We start from the raw sequence: 22,132 nt of genomic DNA on the forward strand, positions 1-22,132 counted from the left end.
CAGGAGTTCAGGATTTTATTTTCCATAAAAAGTGCGTAACTTTCACAAATAAAAAAAAAAAACATTTAACAAGCTTGCATTGAAACACTTACTAATTTCACAACCAGCATCCTATTTTACACATCACTGTTCCGTATGTTATTTTTAAATGATATGCAACAAAAGTACTGCCACCTTGTTTGTATTGTCTGCAAGGTCATGTGAAAACTCATGAAATTAGTTCACAACTAATTCTGAGTTCGTTCAGATTTCAAAATTTGGATATTGATTTCAAAAGTTGATTTACAGTATTGTTGTTTGGCTGGAGACAAACAACTTATCCGAAAACAACCAAAATTCAGTTCATTCAAATTCAAAACAAAAGCAGCATGACGTAAACAATCACTTGTAATGTCAAAGCAGAAGACATGGGGCCCAGTTTTCAAAGCCAATATACCACTGAACGAGGTCAAGCTAAGTTAGCTAACATCTACTCACACGCTGTAGATTGGATTTCAATAGTCCATTCAGTAAAGCAGAGCTATGGTACAGCAGCTAGCAATTAGGATATGCTGTTTGGAGAGGCACATGTTAGTTCAAATATCACAGTGGTAATGGACCTGCCTCTGCTGTCAATTTTAACTAAAAATCAAAAACCTCAGGAGTCGTGTAAACTGAAGAGTTCAAATCAGCCGATTTCCTGTTGTAACCAGGAGCCCATGGTCTGTTGCTTACATTTACAACCTTTCAAGGACAATCAAATAGCAGGGTGATTGTAAACTCCACTTTTCAATACTGCCATGGAGAAAAACGCTGTATTAATGTTATCTCAGCAACAAAACTCTACTACAAGCTGAATTACACATAGTAGGTGTTGTCCTTTACACAGAACTCACAGGACCCTATTTTGAATCAAGTTAAAATGCAAAAAGCTAATTTTCAAAGTGGAATAAAGCAGTTTTAATGGCACAAAACTAGGAAGAAGCATTGAGAACTTAAATCCGAATTGTAAAGAAACTATCTTGTAGACAAGTGTTTTGGCTAGTACACTGAAGAAGGCCAAAATGTTTGTCCCCCTCAGTTTCTTATTGGAATATGCAATTAAATTGTTGTTTAGGAGTAGCTTCTTGCTAGTTTTATACCATTAAAATGATTTCATCCCTCAAAATGTGTGTTAATCCCATGAAAAACAAGGCAACTTTCAGGCAATATTTTCTGGAAACTTATGAAACTTGTTGTAGGTGACATTTCTAAGTAATTTTCCCTTGTGCACAAGTTACAATATCTGAACAGCCATGGCTGGAGCTACGAAGTGAATACTGATTACAAAGTGCTACCAGTCCCCTGAAAGTTGCCTAGTTTTCCATGGGCTGTAGTCCTAGAACCTTGCTGCTCCTCTGTTGGCGTCTCCTCCCCCTGCTCGGAGGCGTTTTGCACAGCAGCATTATAGTGTCCTGCTAGTTTGTACATGTCCAGCACGGCTGTCCTGCTCAGTCCAGGTCTGTGAGCTCCAGTGTAAGTCTCTCCTTCTCCAGCTGCAGCTCAGCTATATTCTGCTTGTTCTGCTCCACCTTGTCCTCAAGCCACTGCAGCAGGGGCCCGCTGATAGCCGACATCTGGCTGCAAAGATTCTTCGTGAAGACTAGCGGGAAAGGGCACACAGCACACAGGGGTTATGTTAAGCAGATAATCAAAATTTAGTTTCACTGTCGATTTCAAAACAGGGGGTCAAACTAGAGTTCCATAAAAACAGCTTTTTATTAAACTATTATAACAGCAAAACCAAATTTCCCTTTCACGTTTCTTCCTAACTGGATAAGCGGTTCTCAAACTCTGTCTAGGTGGGAGCCCATTTAAAGTGACTTTGGTCTGGAGGGACCCCCTGTTGAAATATTTTCAAACAAATAAATTACAGAAATACCTAAATGTAGATATTTATCAAAAACAAAATGTAGCTACCATGCAGAAACCAAGTCTCCATGTCACAATTTCTAGATATTCAGAACAGTAGTTTAGGTCCTGAGCATTTTACATACAATAGAAATAAAATGCATTACTTAAATTCTTCTGCTAAGACAAGCCCAAAAACATTTATAAAATACCTGAGCCATTGTGAATCTTTGTTATTGGATCCAGGTGAGCAAGACTGAAAGAGAAAGAACACAATATGAATATGTGTTGCAGAAGACGCATTATGAGACATATCACACAAGCACTATACCCCTTCCAGCTTTCGGAAATAGACAGAAACACGACAGTGTGGTTACATAATAAAAACTTCACCAGTGTAAGCACAAATCAATAGAACGGCAAGTAGGTGCCTAAACCCATGCATACGCTACAGCTTGCATTAGCAATACAGTGCCACCCCATTATAACACAACCCGTTATAGTGCGGAATCGGTTATAACATGGTACGGGCCTGGCTCCCATTTCCCCCAAAATGCAATTTGACTCACAAAAGTTGGGTTTTATGTAAACGTTGGATTCTGTGTTATTTATTTACAGTTTACAACATTTATTATAAAAAATATACAATTTAAATAAGAGTGGTGTCAACTTTAAACTGGTGGAATAGCAGTTTCTACTATACTGTATATATTGTAACAACCCGGGATCTAGACTGTTACACGACTGGTCTACGGACCCTGTGTGTGTGCAAGTGTGTGTGTGTGCTTCCCTCAGCTGGGATCGATTGACGTCCGGGTAGGCGGAGACATGAATGCCCACATCAACGCGGACAGAGCTGACAGCGGAGTCAGACAAGCTGCTGTGTGAATGTGCAAGACTGTTTGTTGTTTTTGGTGTGGCCCAGGCTGACAGGGGCCAGGAATAAATTGTCTCAATAAACTGTGGATTCAAGTACCTGCAAATTATGTGCGTCTCCTTCCTTCATTTTCCACGGTACGCTGCAGTATTAATTTGTTCATTGTAAATCATTTCGGGAACAAAAACACCAATATTCGTTATAAGGCGAAACACAAATAACGCCGTCTCCTAATTACGGACCCCGACAACCACGTTATAACGAAGTAGCACTATAATATATATTTATTTATTATACAAAATCCATTTCACTTATCAGGCACCAGAGCTCCAGGGTGTTAACATTTGCAGAATAAAACAAACAGATTTGGGAGACGCTAAGCTCTAGAGGATAATCAGCTGATACCACAGGCTTCGTTGAATAACCTGCTTAACACAATTGCTGTAATTCGGTTTGCACTGATTTAGAAGAAACTCAGATAAGCCTTTCTATTGATGTAACCTCTAATTCGCTCAAAACATAATTATTACAAGAGGAGATTTAAAAAACTGAATCAACAGTGGCAAGGTGCATCTATCACGGTGGAAATATGGTGAGCTCGGACAGAGAAATACAGCTTGTTTTGGTTGGAAAAAACGTAAAATGGCCTCTGGAGCAAATCGTTCCTGAGAAATGTGAGAGAGCAAAGCAGTTAGCTAATTTAATCTTTGTCTTCTTCCAAAGAAAACAAAAGTTCTGTTATATGCAGGTTCCGGGGACTGAAATAAAGTGAAAGTGTTACAGAACACCTTGCACAAGGTACATGGGACACATTATGATATCTTTGCTGTGTCCCGTATTGTCCATATCATTACGTTATATTTTAAAACATACAGTACTACAAACACACATTATTGGTCATAACATAACTGGGCTATACATTTCTCAACATTTTTGGGGGGATCGTTCACCAGGAGAAAAAAAAAATGATTTGCAGTGTATCCAGATCACGCTCCCACCATGCTGGATTTATGTTCCCACAACAGGAATAGAAGCTTGTCGTTTGGACCCCCTTGTCTCCGGCTCCTGTGCTGTGCAGAAGGGGAATGCAGTGAATGGGCAGCCTTACCTGTGGATTCTCCTGTAAGCATCCTGCTCCTCCTGACACAGAATCTTGGGGAGCTCCACGGCAGACTCCAGGCACACCTTCCCGATTGTTTCATGAGGGACCACATGGATTGGGATCTCAATTCTCTCGTACCTTAAAAAAGAAATTCAAAGAAAAAACTAACATCACTTTTGTTATGTGATAATAAGCAACAGGCTGGCTTGCTGTAATCCGTCCCAGAGTATACAGTATTGGTTTCTCTATTTGTATTAAAATCAAAGTGTAACAGTTTCTCCCGGTGCTGTTACATAAACTTTTTTTCCACGAACCAGGCCTTGTTTGCTTACCAGCTTGATCGTTAATGTACATGCTTTTTGTATTAAGTTCTGCCTCTGTTTAGATTTACAACAGAAAAAACAATGATTTGCAATGATATTCTGTACCATAACATTTCAAAAGTGCTGTCTGGCTTGACTGTCCCATTTGTTTACTTACTCAGAGCCCTTCTGTGCCTGCACGGACTGGAAGCAGGTGTAGAGCACCCTCCCGGTCTGAAGGAGAGAGGAAACAAAGAGTCACAACCCTTCACCCCTGACAATCCTGTTTATTTCCCATCACCCCTGACCCAGCCTGCACTGCAGGACATGCTGTACCTTTGTGTTCTTATCCTCAATGAAACAAGAGAATATCAGCCCAACAAAACCCTGGTCCATCATTTGGTACATTGCCTGGGTCCGCACATCTAGAAGCAAGAGGAACAAGTCAATTTACAATACAAGCACTGTAGAAGGAGAATGTCTAATACAGTCAGGGCAACTCTCCCGATTTAAACATTAGATAATAGAAACAGCTCACAGAAGCCTGTATCGCAGCATTTTGATGAGTCAGATTCTGGTGCTCAGTCTTGCCTTTGGGGGCACTTTGTGCTGCCTTGATGTTTTTAGGTAAACTCAAACTCAAAACAAGCGTTGTGTATCAGGCAGACTATGTCAACACTGTCGTAAGGGGGCCCTTTGGTTCTTGTAAGGATTCTTCACTTTCCTTTCACTTTATTGGATGCAATGTGCTTCCAGTGCCACCTGTCACCTGATGATTTCTGAGGACAGATACAGTGCAGGATTGTAAAGATTGGGTATTCACTATTATATTATAGAGCAGCACAGTAAATATCACTAGGTGGAGCTGTGGTGCCACATACAAGCAGATAAAAAGTACAGGACCTGTCTTGATTGCTGATACAATTGTCTGACACTGTTTTGTGTCTACTGCTGTATTGCCCCTGAATGTGAATATGAATGAAAACAGCCCTCAATGTAAAGGTGGAAAGTACAGTTCCACTGTTGACTGCTGAACCACAGAATGTGTACTGTACACAGGACCAGTCTGTAATATCAGTGGTTTCCAAACACAGGAATGTTCAGCACATACACATTATCTGTCTCGTAAAATATATGGGTTAAATGGGGGTCCTCACACAGGATACCTAATGTAAGGGGGGGGGGGGGGGGGGGCCTCTGTATTTTTAGGACTTTTTCTTTTCTTTCTGAAGCACAAGTAGTCATAGAATAAATATTAGTCTTTAATTTAATTGCCACAAGGTGGCACTGTTGAATGCTGTGGGGAAAAAAGTAATTGGTTTATGCATGGTAAAAACATTCCACTTCAGGAATAATGAAAAAGAGGGATCATAACAGAACAAAATGTTAGAAAAACTAAATGTTACATTATGAAAAAAAGAGGACCCGAATATAATCATATTTATTTTTATTAGACCTTAACACCAGTCTGCAGTGTTGAAATGTTGTCATTTATTAGTAAGGGAAAAAAAGGCTACACCCTAATGTTTAGAAATGGCTTCTTAAAGCTGTATAAAAATACATACACCATAATTACACTGCATTTCTTGCAAGCCTGCTAGACTTGCATCTGTAATGATATGATCCTTACACATGAAGGGAAATAGATATGTAAAAAAGCATGTGATCAGTATTATCAAAAGCCTGTAAGATTCTCAGCACTGTCTGGCATCACGTATCCACTGCTTACCAACATGCGATGGCCACACTGTGATGTGTGGGTGGGAATGGTACCAGCCCACCACTCGCATTGGCCGTCCAGTCATTTCAGCTAACCTGTGACAGGCGTTAAGGAGAAAGGATCCTCCTGGTTTGGGTTCATTTAATTCAAGTCATCAACCACCTTCTTCTTGTTCTCTGAGTAACACTTTCTTTATTGGAATGCAATTCACTTTTGCATGGAGGATTTGATGCTATGGACACCAAGGGAAAGGTCAGGGCTGGACCATAAAGTTACTCATTTCAAGACCTTTATTACAATGGCAGAGTACATTTTGTCAACAGGTGGTACATACTGTAGTATGCACTGACCAAACACTATACTTACACACGCCACACAAAATACTGATTTTGATTGCTGTGACAACGGGGCTACGTTGCACCCTGTAACTTCCATAAACACTTAAAGATAGAACCCTTCCAATAGGCAGCGCAGAAATACAATGGGCTATGTATAAATGATCAGGGAAAGGATATCTCAGCTTCAGTGGATGCAGCAGACAGCTGTTCTGGAGAGATCTCCACACGATCCTTCCTCTTGTCTGACCGCCGCAGGATGATTACTGAGTGGATGTGGACAATTCTGTCTGTGTCAACCTAAAGGGAATTATGGAAAGAGTGAAAATATAGGACATGTTCAAGGACAGACAAGACACATCACAGGCAATACTGTACTTGCAAAGTGTACTGCATCTGAACTGTTAAATAGAAGTCGGTTTGGGGAATCTGCTTTGCACAATCAGTAGTATACATATTTGTCTCAGAGACCGTTTTATTATTCTTAACATCCTACAAAATCGAATCACACAAACAAATAAGATAATTTAAAACTGAAGATAAGAGACCCACATTTTCAAGGTTGTACAGTGTCTCAGGATCTCGAAAGTATAACAAAAAACAAATGTTAGACAGTGTTTTGTTATACTTTTGTCATGTTTAGCTTATCAAAGGGTAAAGGTTCTGAAGTATAATGTAAAAAATGTTTTAATTAAGCAGTATTGTGGTTACAGTACTGGGGCACCTTACAGTTGCATATTTTTATTATGAATGGAACCATTTAAAAATATTGCAGTCTGGGTATTATAAACTAATTAAAAAAAGATCTGCCACTCTTCCATCAGCTGTAAGATTGTGTTCTTTACCCCGTAGCCTACCTCTCCAATGCAAAGCCCCATAACTTCTTCCTTCTCGGTACTCAACGCATGATTCATACACACCAAAAAAGCGTCCGATTCCAGGTGCACCGCATTCACAGCCATTGTGAACACTAATCACTGATTTATTTTACTAAGAAATAAACAGAAAAACGATACAAGTATATATCACTAGTAAAGTTCTGCGATATCGACCTGAAACACGTCAATAAATATTCCGTCCAATAAACCTTTCCGTACTCAAACAAACACCGCTTTGAAAATTGCTCTGGCTCTTCATCAATATCATACCATCAGATAATTTGAGTTTAAAAATAGATTTGGAACGATGTTTTTTTTTTAACATACCACTTGTGTTTGCACAGGGATGCGAGTAACAAAGTGAGAGTTTTTTTTTTTTTTTTTTTTTTTCCCCCCCAGTCAGTCACACTTGCTCGGGTTCTACACGGAGCTCTTTCTTGTGAACACCGCTCAAGGTAAGGTAGGGCAAACGAAACCTAACAAACAGACTCGATAACAAAGTTGCAGACTTGTATTGGATTTCGAGTTTGATTATAAATTGACAAAGTAAGACAAATAATAATAAAAAAGTACTTTAATATGTTAGAAACCTCTATACTGCTGTTTTTGTGCACGCTGAAGTGGCTTGTCGTGGCGATACTGTATTTTAATTTGTGTGTATCAAAACCATGTATTCTGAGTGTGAAGGAAGACTACTCATTTATCCAAATGCAACGAACAAACACCAACGATGTGTACACTAAACGCATTGAGAAATCTCACTTTAAATGCATAACCGGAGTGCATTAATGTGTGTGTATATATATATATATATATATATATATATATATATATATATATATATATATATATATATATATATACACACACACACACACACACTTCAGTCACTATGTGTATAGTTGTACCATGTTAAGTTTCCTATCTGTGTATCACTGTAATAATGCATAATGTTTTTGGTTTTTTCAAAGTTTTGGCACGGCAATTTTTGAACTCCATAAAGTTCACACAAGCTGTTTTAAAATTTCAAAAAATGTAATTTAAAAATCGTGACCTAAGAAAGAGCCTTCAGGTGTACAATACAGCACATCCCATCATCAGGTAGAATCAAAAGAGCCTTCAGGAGTACAATACAGCACATCCCATCATCAGGTAGAATCAAAAGAGCCTTCAGGAGAACAATACAGCACATCCCAGCATCAGGTAGAATCAAAAGAGCCTTCAGGAGTACAATACAGCACATCCCATCATCAGGTAGAATCAAAAGAGCCTTCAGGAGTACAGTACAGCACATCCCATCATCAGGTAGAATCAAAAGAGCCTTCAGGAGTACAATACAGCACATCCCATCATCAGGTAGAATCAAAAGAGCCTTCAGGAGTACAATACAGCACATCCCATCATCAGGTAGAATCAAAAGAGCCTTCAGGAGAATACAGAAAATCCCATCATCAGGTAGAATCAAAAGAGCCTTCAGGAGTACAATACAGCACATCCCATCATCAGGTAGAATCAAAAGGTTGAGTTGCTGTTTTCCAAAATACGACAGTCCAGGGAAAGGTGAATATAGACACCCAACTATTTATTTGTCAAATAACAATAATATACATCCATAACAAACAAAATAATACAGCAGGCAAGTAAACACAAATCAGATCCCATTGTTATGTGGTTTTCCTTATCTAGTTTGACATTTCTTTCTTACTGCAGCGGTGTCATTAGCATGTCTCAGAAGGATCCCTGTCAGAAGCAAGCCTGTGAAATCCAGAAGTGCTTACAGGGTAAATAAAGCAATACAAGTCTGTTTCTTGAGATGGTTATAAAACAAACTGTAAAGCGGTACCTTTTCAGCATGCATTAAAAGTTAATATCCTTTTTCATACTTATTGTGATGGGGTCCCTCTTTTTTTCTTGTTGAATATCTGGTTCTTTGTTCGTTTTTTTATTCTAATTGGTGATCTGCATATATTTCAAATTACAACTTTCTGGTATCTAATTATTTCCTGTGCTGTGTGTCAATTTAAATCCAGTGGTCTAGCTTCCATCGTACAGGAAGAGATTAGGTACTAGGAAGCAGCTGGGTAATATATACATTTCTAACTATAGTGATGTTTGTGATAAGGTTGCAAACTCATAAGAAAAGTTTTTGTCATTTGGGTCAGTGTGTGTCGCTTTGAAGGAAATAATGTGTGTAGGGGCTGAAAAGTGTAATAGTAACAGACTACCTGACAATAATCTGAGAGCCAACGTTGACATGTATGGTACCAGACCTACACATGTTTGCTGTAAGGTATATTGGCCCCTAACAATAGGGATTTTACTTGATTTCTGTAAATCTCAAGAATATGCAGAGTGTGTGAAAAGGTTTAGATCATTGTATTAAACATGCTTTTTTGAAATTGCTGCAAGACCTACATTTTGACTGCAAGTGCACTAGTTATTACTTCTGGGATTTTTGTTTTCTATTCTAGCTAACAAGTACATAGAGAGCAAGTGTGAGGATGTGATCAGAGCAATGCGGAGGTGCTGTGAGGTGCACACTGCTCAGAGATCAATCTGCTGCTCAGGGTTTGTGAAGGAACAGGAAGACACCATCAAGAACACGTGACCTCAATCACTGAAACCCGTCACTTCCAATAACACTTGAGATGGCTGCACTGTGTTAAGATATTGTAGAGTTCAATAAATGATGTAGAATAGTACAGATTGTTTTTGTTTTGAATTAGTTTACGGTAACAAGCGTTTTCTATTTTCAATAATCTTTACAACAAAGTTTCTCCATACTAAGAACCTTCACTATTTTAAGCACATTTTGGTAGTGACACTTGGGTACTTTAACTGTTGTTCTGTGGTAGGTTTCACTGATGAGCTACATGGTTAAGCAATATTATCATTGTACTGGGTAGAAAACAAAACTAGTGACATAGGCTTTGAAAGCAATGAAGCAAAATAACTGATAGCATTCCCACTCCCAATTTTCAATTTCCCTGTAGCGAGACAATCTGGTTCTGAGTAGAGCGGTCTTTATCCCACCAAAAGCTCCAGGAATTCAGAATCTTGAAAATCTTTGGGAACAGCCTAAAGCAACCTAATACGATATTTGACCTAAAAAGCCATTTTAAAAATATCTTATAAATACTGTGAACTTGGTTTACAGTAGCATTGGAGGTTGAATAAATTGGGTGCACAAATGAAATCATTTTCTACCCAGCTAGCATTCATGGTATTTGCAAGTTTGAGCTCAGCAAGTTTCATCATTTTTGTTTTAAGTTTTATTTTCCACTGTGGTGCATATTAATAACAAACACAACAGTGCATCTCAATAATCTGAAAGAGAAAAAAACAATACAAAAACAACAACCTGCAAGTCCCATTATAGTGAAAACATCTGAAACTGTCTTTATGTTGTGGGTATCGTAAAAGCAAGAGCTTCGAAATAAATAATAAATACAAATCTATTTGGCACAAGCTACGCGATTCCACAGATAGATAATCTGCAGAATTTTTTTAAGTATGAACTATTTGGCCATTACATGTGTCTATTTTAATACTTCATAAAATTACGTGACTTGTGAAGCTCAATCTTAAGTAACTTTTCTTTGTTAATCAAAGACTTAACAGAGTAGCTTGTGCTGGGCTTTCAGAGAAGTAGTGTATGGTTTTGTTATGTTCTAGATTAAGTGGGTTCAGGGACAGTAAACTGAAGTGCCAGATGTCTTCATGTATTCTCAGTCACATTCCTTTTTAAACAGGAATGACAGTAAGTTACACCCCCAGTTCTTCACGAAGCAGGCCAACATGCAGAAGAGGCAGCTTTACTGCACTGTTCTCCCTGTATTGTTTAAAGTAACTATTTAACACTAATACATATACAAATAAAAGCCAGTTATGTGGTACAATCCTAGTTACCCTGTATGTGATCAGCATCCAATCTGTATTATAAGATCCAGTCAAGTGGTCTGATATTGGGATATTCTCTTTGCTCCATAACAGCTTACTCATTATTAAAAGCTAACTTTTAAAAAACTTTACCAGAAAAACAAAATCACAATAAGGGAGTGATGAAGGTGAAAACAGCCTTGATGATGGAACAGGAATATCCTAATCGAAATGCCCAAATTCTAAATGCAGATTGTTTTTATTAAACCTTCTTTACTGAAGTCTGCATTTAAAAAAAAAAAAAAAAAAACATCTAAGAAAAAAAGCTCAACACAAGCAAAACTACACTACATTGAATCAGCAAGTGAACTGGTTCCGGAACAGAATGTCCATGCACTGTATAAACCTAGACACATGTTTTTGTCATGTTCAGAAGTCCTAATCATACCCCAAACTCCTGTACGAATAGAACTCAGCAGTGGTTCCAACACATTGCAGTTACTGTGCCTTTTTTCTACCTTGCTATAACACCATCACCTTCCTTTACATTGAAGAGATACATTTTGTGATACATGAAAAAGAAAAGGCGTTTTACAAAACAATAGAGATTCCTAAGATGCCAGTCCAATCAGAAAGCCCCCGGCAAAGCCCCCGGTCAGTACGATGTTCTTCTTTACGAATGTGGTCACCTGTTGAGAAAAAACCCAAAAAGTGTCATTTAAAAAAAAAAGAAAAAAGTGTGATTAAAATATGAGGAACCCAGTATTTAAAGAGATACTCCCAGACCAGACCATTTACAGACTTCACTGAACCTCAACTAGGACAAATGAATACATGCAGAATGGATGATGCGACATTCCATTTCATTTCCTAACTGTTTCAACTTTACCATTAATCACATTTACACTAGTTCTTTTTTCAGCTGGTCACACAGACCCTAATCTTGGAATACCTTACCCAAGGTAACCTTAGGTAACCCAGGATTAGTGCTTATTAAGGTCTGTGAAACCAGCCCTGATGGATATAGCACAAGTCTTTTTTCGCACTGCAGGTCCACAGCGAAGCCATCAGACCAAGTCTGAATGGCTCCACAGCAGACCTGCAAGCGCCCTGCCGGCCACAGGAGTCACTGGTGCGCGGTGACCCGAGGATTACCCTGCCTACCTGAGCCCTCCCTACCCAGGCAGCGCTTGGTCAATCGTGCGCCGCCCCTGGGAACTCCTGGCCACAGTCGGCAAATGACATAGCCTGGATACAAACCAGCGATCTCCAGGCTATAGGGTGCATCCTGCACTACACGTGGAGCGCCTTTACTGGATGCGCCACTCGGGAGCCCCCTGATATAGCACAATACTAATGTATACCTACTCTGTGTTAACGTAGAACAGGCTGAAAAAATACTGAATACAGAAATACTGCTCGCATCGCACTAAAGCTTCCTCGTACGTGCATTTTTAACAATGAAAAAACGTTTAGGATCAGTTCAATGTTTATTATCATCCCTAGTTGGGGCATGTGTTGTTCCTTTTACCCCTAGCTTAATAAATACAATATCTCGGTATTCCTGTCCCCTCTCCAAATACATGGAACACATTAGAATGAGATCTATCCCACAAGGGCATATGATACATTTACTATCCCCTAATGATGACTGGGTGGGACACTTATTATTCATTATACCCCAGTGTGTTTCTGCAATGGGTGGCTGACTATGAAGACTGGTAGGGACTGACAATAGACTTGGTCTTTACATGGAGCTGGTTACAAGCAGGGAGTTTTTCTGTAGCAGATTGGACATTCAGCCTCCCTACCTCATCCACTTTAGTTCGGACTTCTTTTGGTGGCTTCTCAGCACCAAGTTTGAGCTGTTTCTTTGCCTTGTTCACATCCTGCTCAACTCTCTTCCAGTCCACTGTAATGTAACCTGTGTGGTTTGCAATCTAGGGAAAGGAATTGCAGTGATTTGAATTCACAGTTTTCAAAGGACAGTAAACTATACTTTAGAAATGCAATTTCAGTCACAGTATACAGTATAACTTTAGAACTGGATTTTATTTTTACTGGACAACACCTTTTTGAGAGAATCATAGAATACAGCCATGTACCAACTGTAAAAAAGAACTGTATACTGTCTATACAGCACAAACAAGTCACACCACCTCAATTGGGCAGTCATATTAGGGTAGAGGTCAATGTCAAGGTCACAAAGACATTCAGCATACCGTGTTAATATAACCTTGCAAATATGAAATCAGCAGGGTCTATTCCATTGATCTCAACTGAAGCAAACCTCACTACCACCACGGTTTAATATTAAATTAGGACCAAGCATGTTACTGTACTTACAAAAACACACGCAAGAATCAGAGATATGAGCTTTGTCAAAGGCCCAAAACAGCATTCCTGAACTTGCCATACAAGTGTAAGTGAAGCCTTCGTACCTGAAGCAAGAAGAATCCTCCACCCACAGCAGAAGCAGCCACCTTTCCCACTTTCTTGAAGAGGAACCCGGCACACCTGCAACACCAGAAAAAACAGGGGTACCTTCAGCACTGCTTTCAAACTTTCATCCTATTCAGGAAAGGAGTTTCCTAGCTTTGAACAGCCTGGCCATTCACCTATCAGAAGGCAACCGTGAACTACATTCACAGCTTTTGGAACAACAATGCAGTTTCAGTCGAGCAATTCCCAAAATACAGGCTGCATTTTTGTCCCCTGAAGGGAACTCTATAACATTGAGAGGATGCAAGTCCTGCCCGCCATGCCCCATTGCAGGTCTAAACACAGCACTCTACCTGTCATAATTATAAGAAATTGTATCTTATCAATAATCAAAATGATCACGTTTACAACTTGGAGAAAATCATTTAATAAATCGCCAAAATGCAGTGCAGCATGTCTACTTCATTCCTTTGGTTTCATTCTGGACATAATATCTGAACCACACCAATGCAACCTTGTACTGTGTATAGTGCCACCATGTGACAGCATCAGGTAGCGGTTTATAGTGAACTTCTTGAAGGATGCGAGTGGCTGTAGTATGGTTATTGGTGCCCACTGGTCAGCCAGTCAGAATACAGGATTTTGAAATGCCAGAAGCACTGACCAGCCCGTTACTCCTCCGATAGCTATCTGTGTTGCTACAGAGTATTTCTCTGCAATTGGTCCAGAGTTCTGCCCAAACACTCGGTTCCACCATCGCTGTTTCTTGGCATAATCTGCAAGGTCCATCACCTCGAAAGTATCCTCACCCTTTTCTGGAAAAGCAAATAAATGAAAATGTGTTTGTGTTTTTCTGCTTTACAATTTAGACACAATGTCAGGTAGTTTCAGGAAACCCTGAGCGGTACATAGTTTTACATCACTTTAGAATTGAGGGTTATAAAAAGTAATAACACACGACCGAGTGCTTTATATTCAAACTAGAAAATGGAGCAGAGATTTCATTTAACCGGACTGGTATAATCACCGTTCCAAATCAATCCACCCGAAAAACAGCGTTTGCTGTCAGTGGCAATACAATTACCACAATAGCAACTAATCCCGTTTGTATGAGGAGTTGAAGAAATCAAACAACTGGGTGCAGTCTGGTTCTTTCAGCAACTTCATTATCACAGCAACACCACAGGACAGTGCTCTCTTCTCTAACACAGCTAGGAAGGAGGCTTTGAATGAACTTTATGAACAAACACTGTGAACAAGTAACTGAACAAACAGTTCGATTAATACAGACAACTAGATAGTTTGAATTACTAAAACACATTTTCAATTTATTTTGCTAATAAATGTTAGGGCCTAACGGTAACTTAAATACTGAAACTTACACAAATAAAACAAAACATGCACTCAAATCCAAATACATTTTCAGAGTTCACAAAGCATGTTCGCTTTTCTGTACAAGGTACCTGAACTGAAGGACGACTCCATGTAAGTAGAAGCTTTTTTTTATTATTTGGCAGTTGGAAATACCCATGAAGCGTCCATCACTGGGTTAGTGAAGCCTGAGTGAAGGCTACTAGATGGAATTCTTAGCGAACCACATTACTCATGGAATGAGAAAAACGTTTGTATTCAAGCAACAAAAACTAGTGCTGCATAAAATCATGAAAAAACAAACAGAAAATCTTCAATTTTTTTTATTTATATAAACGTATCCATTTTCTAATAGCAATAGGACCCTTGTACTTACTGCAAGAGGCTCGGGACATTAAACGACATGTGTCTGGCCTTACCAGACTGTAAAGCCTTCTTCAGATTCTACTGCTTAATTAAAATGTTTTCAACTTTTTTTTTTTACTGCCATTTGTAATGCTAAAAAAACAGGTAAACTAATATATAGCAGATATCAAATTTCAATAAATCACAGAATAAAAATGGTTCTTTATTCGAAAAATATAATTTTTTATATTGTGGCAACCCTAATTCTGAGTAACAAGTAACAGCACGCCCCTATTTAGAACCAATTCTGCGTAGCTTTCTTAAATAAAACAAAGCTGTTGTAAAAGCAGCTCCTTACTGAAGTTGACAGATGAGCTCACTTCTCTTGCACTTCCTAACCCTGGTTTGTGACAGGTGACATGTCCTTGGAAAACTGCTCAGGCAACTTCAGCATGAAGCTGGGCTTTTCTAAACAGCTCAAAGTATTCCCCCAGGTCATACGAGAAAAAGAAACCAACACAAGTGATGACTGAAAATATCGTAAAAGTGTAAGAGAAAGAAAAACACTCTTAATAAGTCCCTCAAAGCTACTTGCTGTTCATGTTGTGTTTATAGTTAATTTCATAGCTTTACTGCCCCATTTTGCAAGCCTGCTGCATTTACCAGCATTTTCAGTCTGATAAAGGGTAAAACAATGCTATCTACCACCCAGACTAAATAAAGGACTAACATAGCTTCCATATGCTGTGTTTCCACTTACAACAGTCTGGAGTTATGTATACTGTGCTATAGCATACAATGCACAGTGAATCTTAACCAACCTTGCCCACGCTGAACTTCTGGCAACACTCAGTTTAAAGGAGACCAAAATAGCTAATTTCAATCAGCTGACAGATGGCAAAGGGGTTTCATTTTCAGTCTGACGGATTTATAATGGACACGGGCCAAGATCCACCTTTAAGTTTATTTAAAGAGAAAGCTACAGTAAAATATAGTATTCTTAGTAAAACACACAACCTACTGTACTGTCATTATAAATATACAATTGAGTTACTGTTTTTCAGGTAGGCACTTAAATATTTAGGAATATTGGTTGTATTGCAACTCAATTTTGAATGTGACAACACAATTTTGTTCTGCTTTAATACATATGTTTAATTTTTAAGTGTCTTGAAATACCTATTTTTAGACCATGAAAAAATACAGCCCTAATTATATCACTAGGACTAATAAACCCAGGTTTTCAGTAAATGTATCCCCTCTTTCAAGGATTCACACAAAGAAGCAAAATGGTAAGTTCACAATGTAGGGAGTGGCTCAAACTGCACCTTTGCTCTTTTATAAAAATCAGCAAGAGCATTTCTAATTGATACATACTTTTGATTTCTTATAGTGCAAGTAATCTTAATGCATAAATGCTACAAGCTCAGTGACAAGGTCGTTTAGTCTGAGCTTCAACATTGGCATTGATGCTACAGCACAGTATACACAACTTCCCACAGGGTTGTAAATAGAGAGTTATGAGCTAGTGGATAAACAAACTGTAAAGCAAACCAGGCCAGGTGAATGCGGAGGCACACAAGGGTAAATTATGGTTTACCAGCCACACGTTAGAATACATGCAACACCTCTAAATAGGTAAGACCCCTACATGACAAGAATGAGCTGCGCTACTGGTTTTAAACCCGACCTTTGAAGCTGGTTAACCAAAAAAAAAAAAAAAAACGACCTAGTTTGCGCACTATCAACACATGACTCAAACACAAAAGGAATGGCGCAGTACAAAGACCATGTGTTCACAGGCTGTAGAGATGTGCAGAGGATATATGAGAGTGATAATGTGTGACACGCAGCATTGATCGTTTATTTGAGATCCCAACACGACTTGAAATAACTACTAAAAACCACCACAGTTTAGGAGTGTGACAATGATCTACCAATATCATGTGTACAGGATTAAACATCTGACACAACTTGGGCAAACAGCCTCCTACTGTAAAGTGGGTCGGGTAAATTACCTTTACCTGACACATTTGACTAAATACAGCGGAGTTAAGTCTCAGTGCGCTTGAACCAGCCCATCTCAGAACAATTCCAGTTGGATATATCAGCAGACACGCCTGTGGGACTGCGGTTACATTGCTGGAACCTCTGGAGGAGTTGTTTTTTTTTACAATCTCAAATTACAGTGTATTAACAGGAACATTTTTGTCAGGACTACTATATTTTATAGGGGAAGAGGATTTTTTGCCCGTGGAAATTTGACAATCTCTTTTTTGTTCCAAGTTGTTAATTATTTAATTGAACCAATTAAAGCTCCACCCAGTCAACTTGCATGTAGTACCTATTGTAGAGGCACGTGGGACCGGAATTTCCAACCAGCAGCAATGAAAATAGCCTTCATAATTACAAAAAATGAGCTCAAAACACGGTCACTAGTAAATATTAATTTACGGAATACATAACACGCTGCCCTATACACAAAACAGCAGTCCAAATGAATATGCCCGACCTATGGACTGACTCACTGGTCGTCTAATATTAGTCGATTTAGCGCTAACTGTTAATTGCATGAATTCTTACTTCGGTAAAGCGCTGTGCACCCACAGCGGGAGGCAGAATTCTGGAATTCGGCTAATGACACTATTATTAATTACATTATTAGCTGATATATACTCGTACAGCAGTACCACTGGTGCCGTAAAACTTTCACTTTCATTAATATCGACCCTTGAAATGAAAAGGAAAGTATCCGTCATCACTTCCCTACTTGATTGTCCATTAATAAATCAAATGCATGACAACTGAAAACATAACGGTTCTAAATCTTGCAAGTCCGAGTGAGACTCACCTTTCTTCTTCTCTGCCATTTTTCTAGCTGAACCTAACCTGGACATAGATCAGGGAGATCAATTCCGGTTCAGCAATTGACAGGGAGACGTCATTTTTTTCTCATACCCATTATCCTAGAAGGGGCACGCCCAAATGAAGCGGCAGGGGGCGTGGCGAGGGTGTGGTTTCGCCTCGGGGACTGCTGTGATTGGATGCAAACTGAGAGGGGGCGAGGCTGCAGTGATTGGGCGCGGAGTTTTGAAGCACGGAGGGAGAGAAAGTCGAGAGAGAGAGAGTATTTAATAAGACAGGGAGAATATATAAATATACAAATACTAATTCACTTTTACCTCACAGTCTAATATGTTGGATTGTTATGGTGTCATTGTCTTATTTATTTTACAATAGTCTGATCGATAGATCTAAGATATGTATTTTATTGTAGTTTTTACTATTATATAATATTCTTTCTCAAGACAATATTTTAGGACGCACAGAAATACCAATCGTGTTTTTTTATATACTTAAGACGTTTAACGGTACATACAGTACCTTATTTTAGATTTTCTATGTAATAATAATAATAATAATAATAATAATAATAATGATAATAATAATAATAATAATAATAATAATAATAATAATAATAATAATCACGTTTCACAGACTCGTTTATTGTTGACAAGGCCAGTTTAGCAGAAACGATGATCAGCTGATCACAGATGGAAGGGTTTTGCCCTGTGTTAGTTCAGTTTCCATACTACACTGCTGCACCATAAGACAGAGAGACACGTGAGGTTTTCAAACAGGGCTGTAGGAGACCATAAAGTGTTAAACTGTTAAAAGGAGATTGTTTTGCTTTGGGTTAATAGAAAGTAGCATTCCCTAATAATCTGTGGAAATAGAGAAGACTTTTTAAAAAAAAATGTTAAATTAATTAGATTGTGTTTTGTTTATACTTCTGTGATAACTTTGAAAGGGTGGAAAACCTAGTGATTTTTGACTCCCAAATAAAATTGCGTTTAAACTGTATCTCTCACTTTGACTTCTCTCGTGTCAGATAAAAATAATAGAGTAAAACCTATATAGTCTGAGTGAACAATGATATATATATATATATATATATATATATATACACACACACACACAGTATATACTATAGATCTCTCTCTCTCTATAGAGAGAGAGAGAGAGAGAGAGAGAGAGAGAGAGAGAGAGAGAGAGAGAGAGAGAGAGAGAGATTTATATAGTAAACACAAACGAAACGATCACCAGTCCGTTACAGCAGTGTATTTCCTGAACAGCAAATGTAGTCTAGGCTTCATATTACATACAGTACTTTCAGTAAAGTCATTCAATCATCTATTACTTTGCATGTCATCCTTTTACTTTGCAAAGATCTCTGCTCTGCGTGGCAGACTCAAACACCTTGGCAATGAACTGCTGAGCAGTCGAGTTCTGAATGTTTTCCTAAAGGTCTTCAGGGGATCGAAAAGCTGCAGCACGATGTAAAAAGGTGTGTTCTTAAAGGTGATTATGCTGACAGATATTATAAAGTGGTTCTCATGTATGTATGTATTATGTTACATAAACTGCTTGAACACCCCTCATATATATATATATATATATATATATATATATATATATATATATATATATATATAGTACCTACATAAATTATTGAAACACAGGTATAATATTGAGTTTAGGGTGCAAACGGTACATATATAACTTTTGATTTGTTACATAATGTTGAAGTATTAATACCATATTGAAATCATAAAACATTTCTATAGAACAACACATGTAAATCTATTGGACTATTATAAAAGAAAATGAGAAAATGTCATGTGGTAAGGATGGCTTTCTTGTGATGTCAGACCAGGAAGAGACAGGACATGGTGCTGTGAGTGCAGTGCGCTGGTGCACAGATTTATTAAACAAAAGTTAAACAAAACACTCAAAACAAAAGGCACAATGGCCAAAATAGACAAACAAACACTGACCCACAACAAGCATCGTGGTGAGATGTTATCGTTTAAGTTTTTATTTCTCCTTCTCTCAGCCGTTCTTCACCACAAACACATCCAACCTTGAGTGAGCGATCTGTGCCTTTTTATATACAGCTGTGCCAGGACTCGATTGCTAATCAATCATTCAATTGAGTCCAGGCACAATTTGGGCGTGAACTAATTTGTGCATTCCCCGTGCCCCAATACCAATATACTTTAACTCACCTGTGCTACATAACCCAAGCTATACAAAATAAACCAAATACACCATAACAATCCAATATATTACATAGATTCTGAGGAAAACATTTATTATAATTATGGAGTAATATTTGTATAATTAATCATGAACTAATATTTGTATAATTAAATTCTCCCTGTCTTGTTTGAATCTAACCAGACGGAGCATTTAATTATACAAATATTAGTTCGTGATTCAAAACTGCGCGCCCACTGTAGCCTCGCAGCCCCTCAGCTTGTATCCAAGTAGAGCAGCCTCTCAGTTGGCATCCAGTCACAGCAGTCTCTGAGTTAACACCACACCCTTGTCGCTCCCCCAGCTAGTTGGGGCGTGTCTCTTCAGAAATACGGGTCATGCCTTTCACATTCGTTCAGCAATTGTATGACGTGCCATTCAGGAAGTAATGCATTTGTTAATTAATAAACAGGCTGGGTGATTAATAAACAGCATGGTTAATTCATAAACAGTATGGTTAATTTATTTTCAAGATGGTTAATTTCTAAACAGTATGATTGGGACATTAAATGGCACTGCTAAGGACACCCTTTGGGTCCTTACTGTCATACCATAGCTGTGTAAATAAACGCATAGTCTTATACGTGGATGCTCGTCCTTTTCCAGGAAAATGACTGTTTTAGTATCTCACATTTGCCGTCTCAGTATTGGCACACTCCGGTGATGAAGACAGCTATAAACGTTCCATGAAAAGGCTACAATGATGAGGCATTCATTTAAAACTGCATAGTATTTTACAGAGTTGGATAGGAAAGCTAATCACTGTACTTAATACCGGTAATAATAATAATAATAATAATAATAATAATAATAATAATAATAATATATGTACGTTTGTAATATTTTCGTTAATTTTGCTCTAATACTCTAAAACAGTGCCCCACACATCAGTTTGTCTGTTTTTGACATACTAGCACTAGCTTCCCTATAGCTATTTGGGCTGCTACGATTAAATCGAAAATCGATTTTTCAATCGATACCATTCCTCATTATATACCTCGAGATAAATACTGGATAATCGATTAATTAATTACATGTTTGTAACGTGCATTGTTAATAACATTATTTAAGTTTATCAATGAAACTGCACCAAACTGCCCTGCCTTGCTATACTACAAGCGAATCAGTTTTGAAAAAGCTTTGTAAGTACGCGCCCTCTGTATTTGATGGAAACAAAAAGCGCGCCGCCTTGGAAGCAGAGCAGGACGACAAGCTTGTATTCCTAGCGAGCAACATGTAAATAAATTGTGCACAATGAAGAAAATTGATTGTATGTTTGCATTTCTTTGGAGTTTCAAAATTGTTAAACCTGGTAATAATATTGGGTTTTTCAAAACGTTTTTTACGATGTATTTTTCAACCAGGCCTGCGTGCTCCGTCGTGTTTCGTGATTGATGGCCACATCCAGTCGATGAAAGTGGTCAGTGCCGACCACAGCTGATAAAACGTGTTTATGCCGGTACTCCTACAGTACCACGTGCAAAGCTACAGTTAATCACCCCACGCATTCCATTGCTGCACACAAGCTTTTAACAGCAATGGTGTTAAAATAATCACGTCCATGGGACGGGGCGGGGAGCGAACACTTTTGTGGGCGATACAATCATCGATATTTTTTCGAAGGTTATATTTTGTGTTGGAGACTAAACTTACAGCTCTAGTACCTCTGTGCTTATAGGTAGCTTGAAATAATTTTGGCGGGCTTGCTTTTCTGCGCCACAGATCGTCCAGAAAATTCGTGGGCAATCAATGGAGAACACAACTACAAATATTAGTAACATTCTTTCGAACTTGCTGAAGAATCCATATGTGCAAAAAAGACATCGTTTAAAAAATTCTTATTTTTGTCCTGCTTTTGGCTAGTTGCCCCACTTCTTCATGAACGTCTGTAACTGTAATTAAGCAGCTCCCT

The 22,132-nt window shown here is 38.4% G+C and overlaps 3 protein-coding genes across 5 annotated transcripts; 1 reads left to right on the forward strand and 2 right to left on the reverse strand.

Annotated features, from left to right (window-relative positions):
- LOC131701652 (lys-63-specific deubiquitinase BRCC36) lies at positions 1-7,399 on the reverse strand. Its single transcript, XM_059000773.1, has 8 exons — positions 7,063-7,399; positions 6,385-6,505; positions 5,880-5,966; positions 4,487-4,575; positions 4,329-4,384; positions 3,855-3,986; positions 2,082-2,125; positions 1-1,621 (listed from the first exon to the last, which is right to left on the reverse strand). The coding sequence occupies exons 1-8, from the start codon at positions 7,165-7,167 to the stop codon at positions 1,470-1,472; spliced, it is 786 nt and encodes a 261-aa protein (XP_058856756.1). The 5' UTR covers positions 7,168-7,399; the 3' UTR covers positions 1-1,469.
- A 70-nt stretch (positions 7,400-7,469) lies between these two features.
- Positions 7,470-9,785, forward strand: LOC131701653 (cx9C motif-containing protein 4-like). Of its 3 annotated transcripts, none has more exons than XM_059000776.1 (3): positions 7,470-7,538; positions 8,794-8,864; positions 9,555-9,785. In XM_059000776.1, the coding sequence occupies exons 2-3, from the start codon at positions 8,807-8,809 to the stop codon at positions 9,689-9,691; spliced, it is 195 nt and encodes a 64-aa protein (XP_058856759.1). In that variant the 5' UTR covers positions 7,470-7,538; positions 8,794-8,806; the 3' UTR covers positions 9,692-9,785. The 3 variants fall into 3 exon arrangements, with proteins under 3 accessions (XP_058856759.1, XP_058856760.1, XP_058856758.1); XM_059000777.1 differs by having other exon boundaries at positions 7,528-7,629; XM_059000775.1 differs by lacking the exon at positions 7,470-7,538 and having other exon boundaries at positions 8,109-8,864.
- A 555-nt stretch (positions 9,786-10,340) lies between these two features.
- Positions 10,341-18,087, reverse strand: LOC131696482 (FUN14 domain-containing protein 1A-like). The gene is made up of 5 exons (XM_059000774.1): positions 17,972-18,087; positions 14,069-14,219; positions 13,404-13,479; positions 12,774-12,902; positions 10,341-11,651 (listed from the first exon to the last, which is right to left on the reverse strand). The coding sequence occupies exons 1-5, from the start codon at positions 18,015-18,017 to the stop codon at positions 11,574-11,576; spliced, it is 480 nt and encodes a 159-aa protein (XP_058856757.1). The 5' UTR covers positions 18,018-18,087; the 3' UTR covers positions 10,341-11,573.
- Between the last annotated feature and the right edge of the window lie 4,045 nt (positions 18,088-22,132).

The sequence above is a fragment of the Acipenser ruthenus genome, chromosome 26, assembly GCF_902713425.1.
Source record: "Acipenser ruthenus chromosome 26, fAciRut3.2 maternal haplotype, whole genome shotgun sequence".
NCBI lineage: Eukaryota > Metazoa > Chordata > Actinopteri > Acipenseriformes > Acipenseridae > Acipenser > Acipenser ruthenus.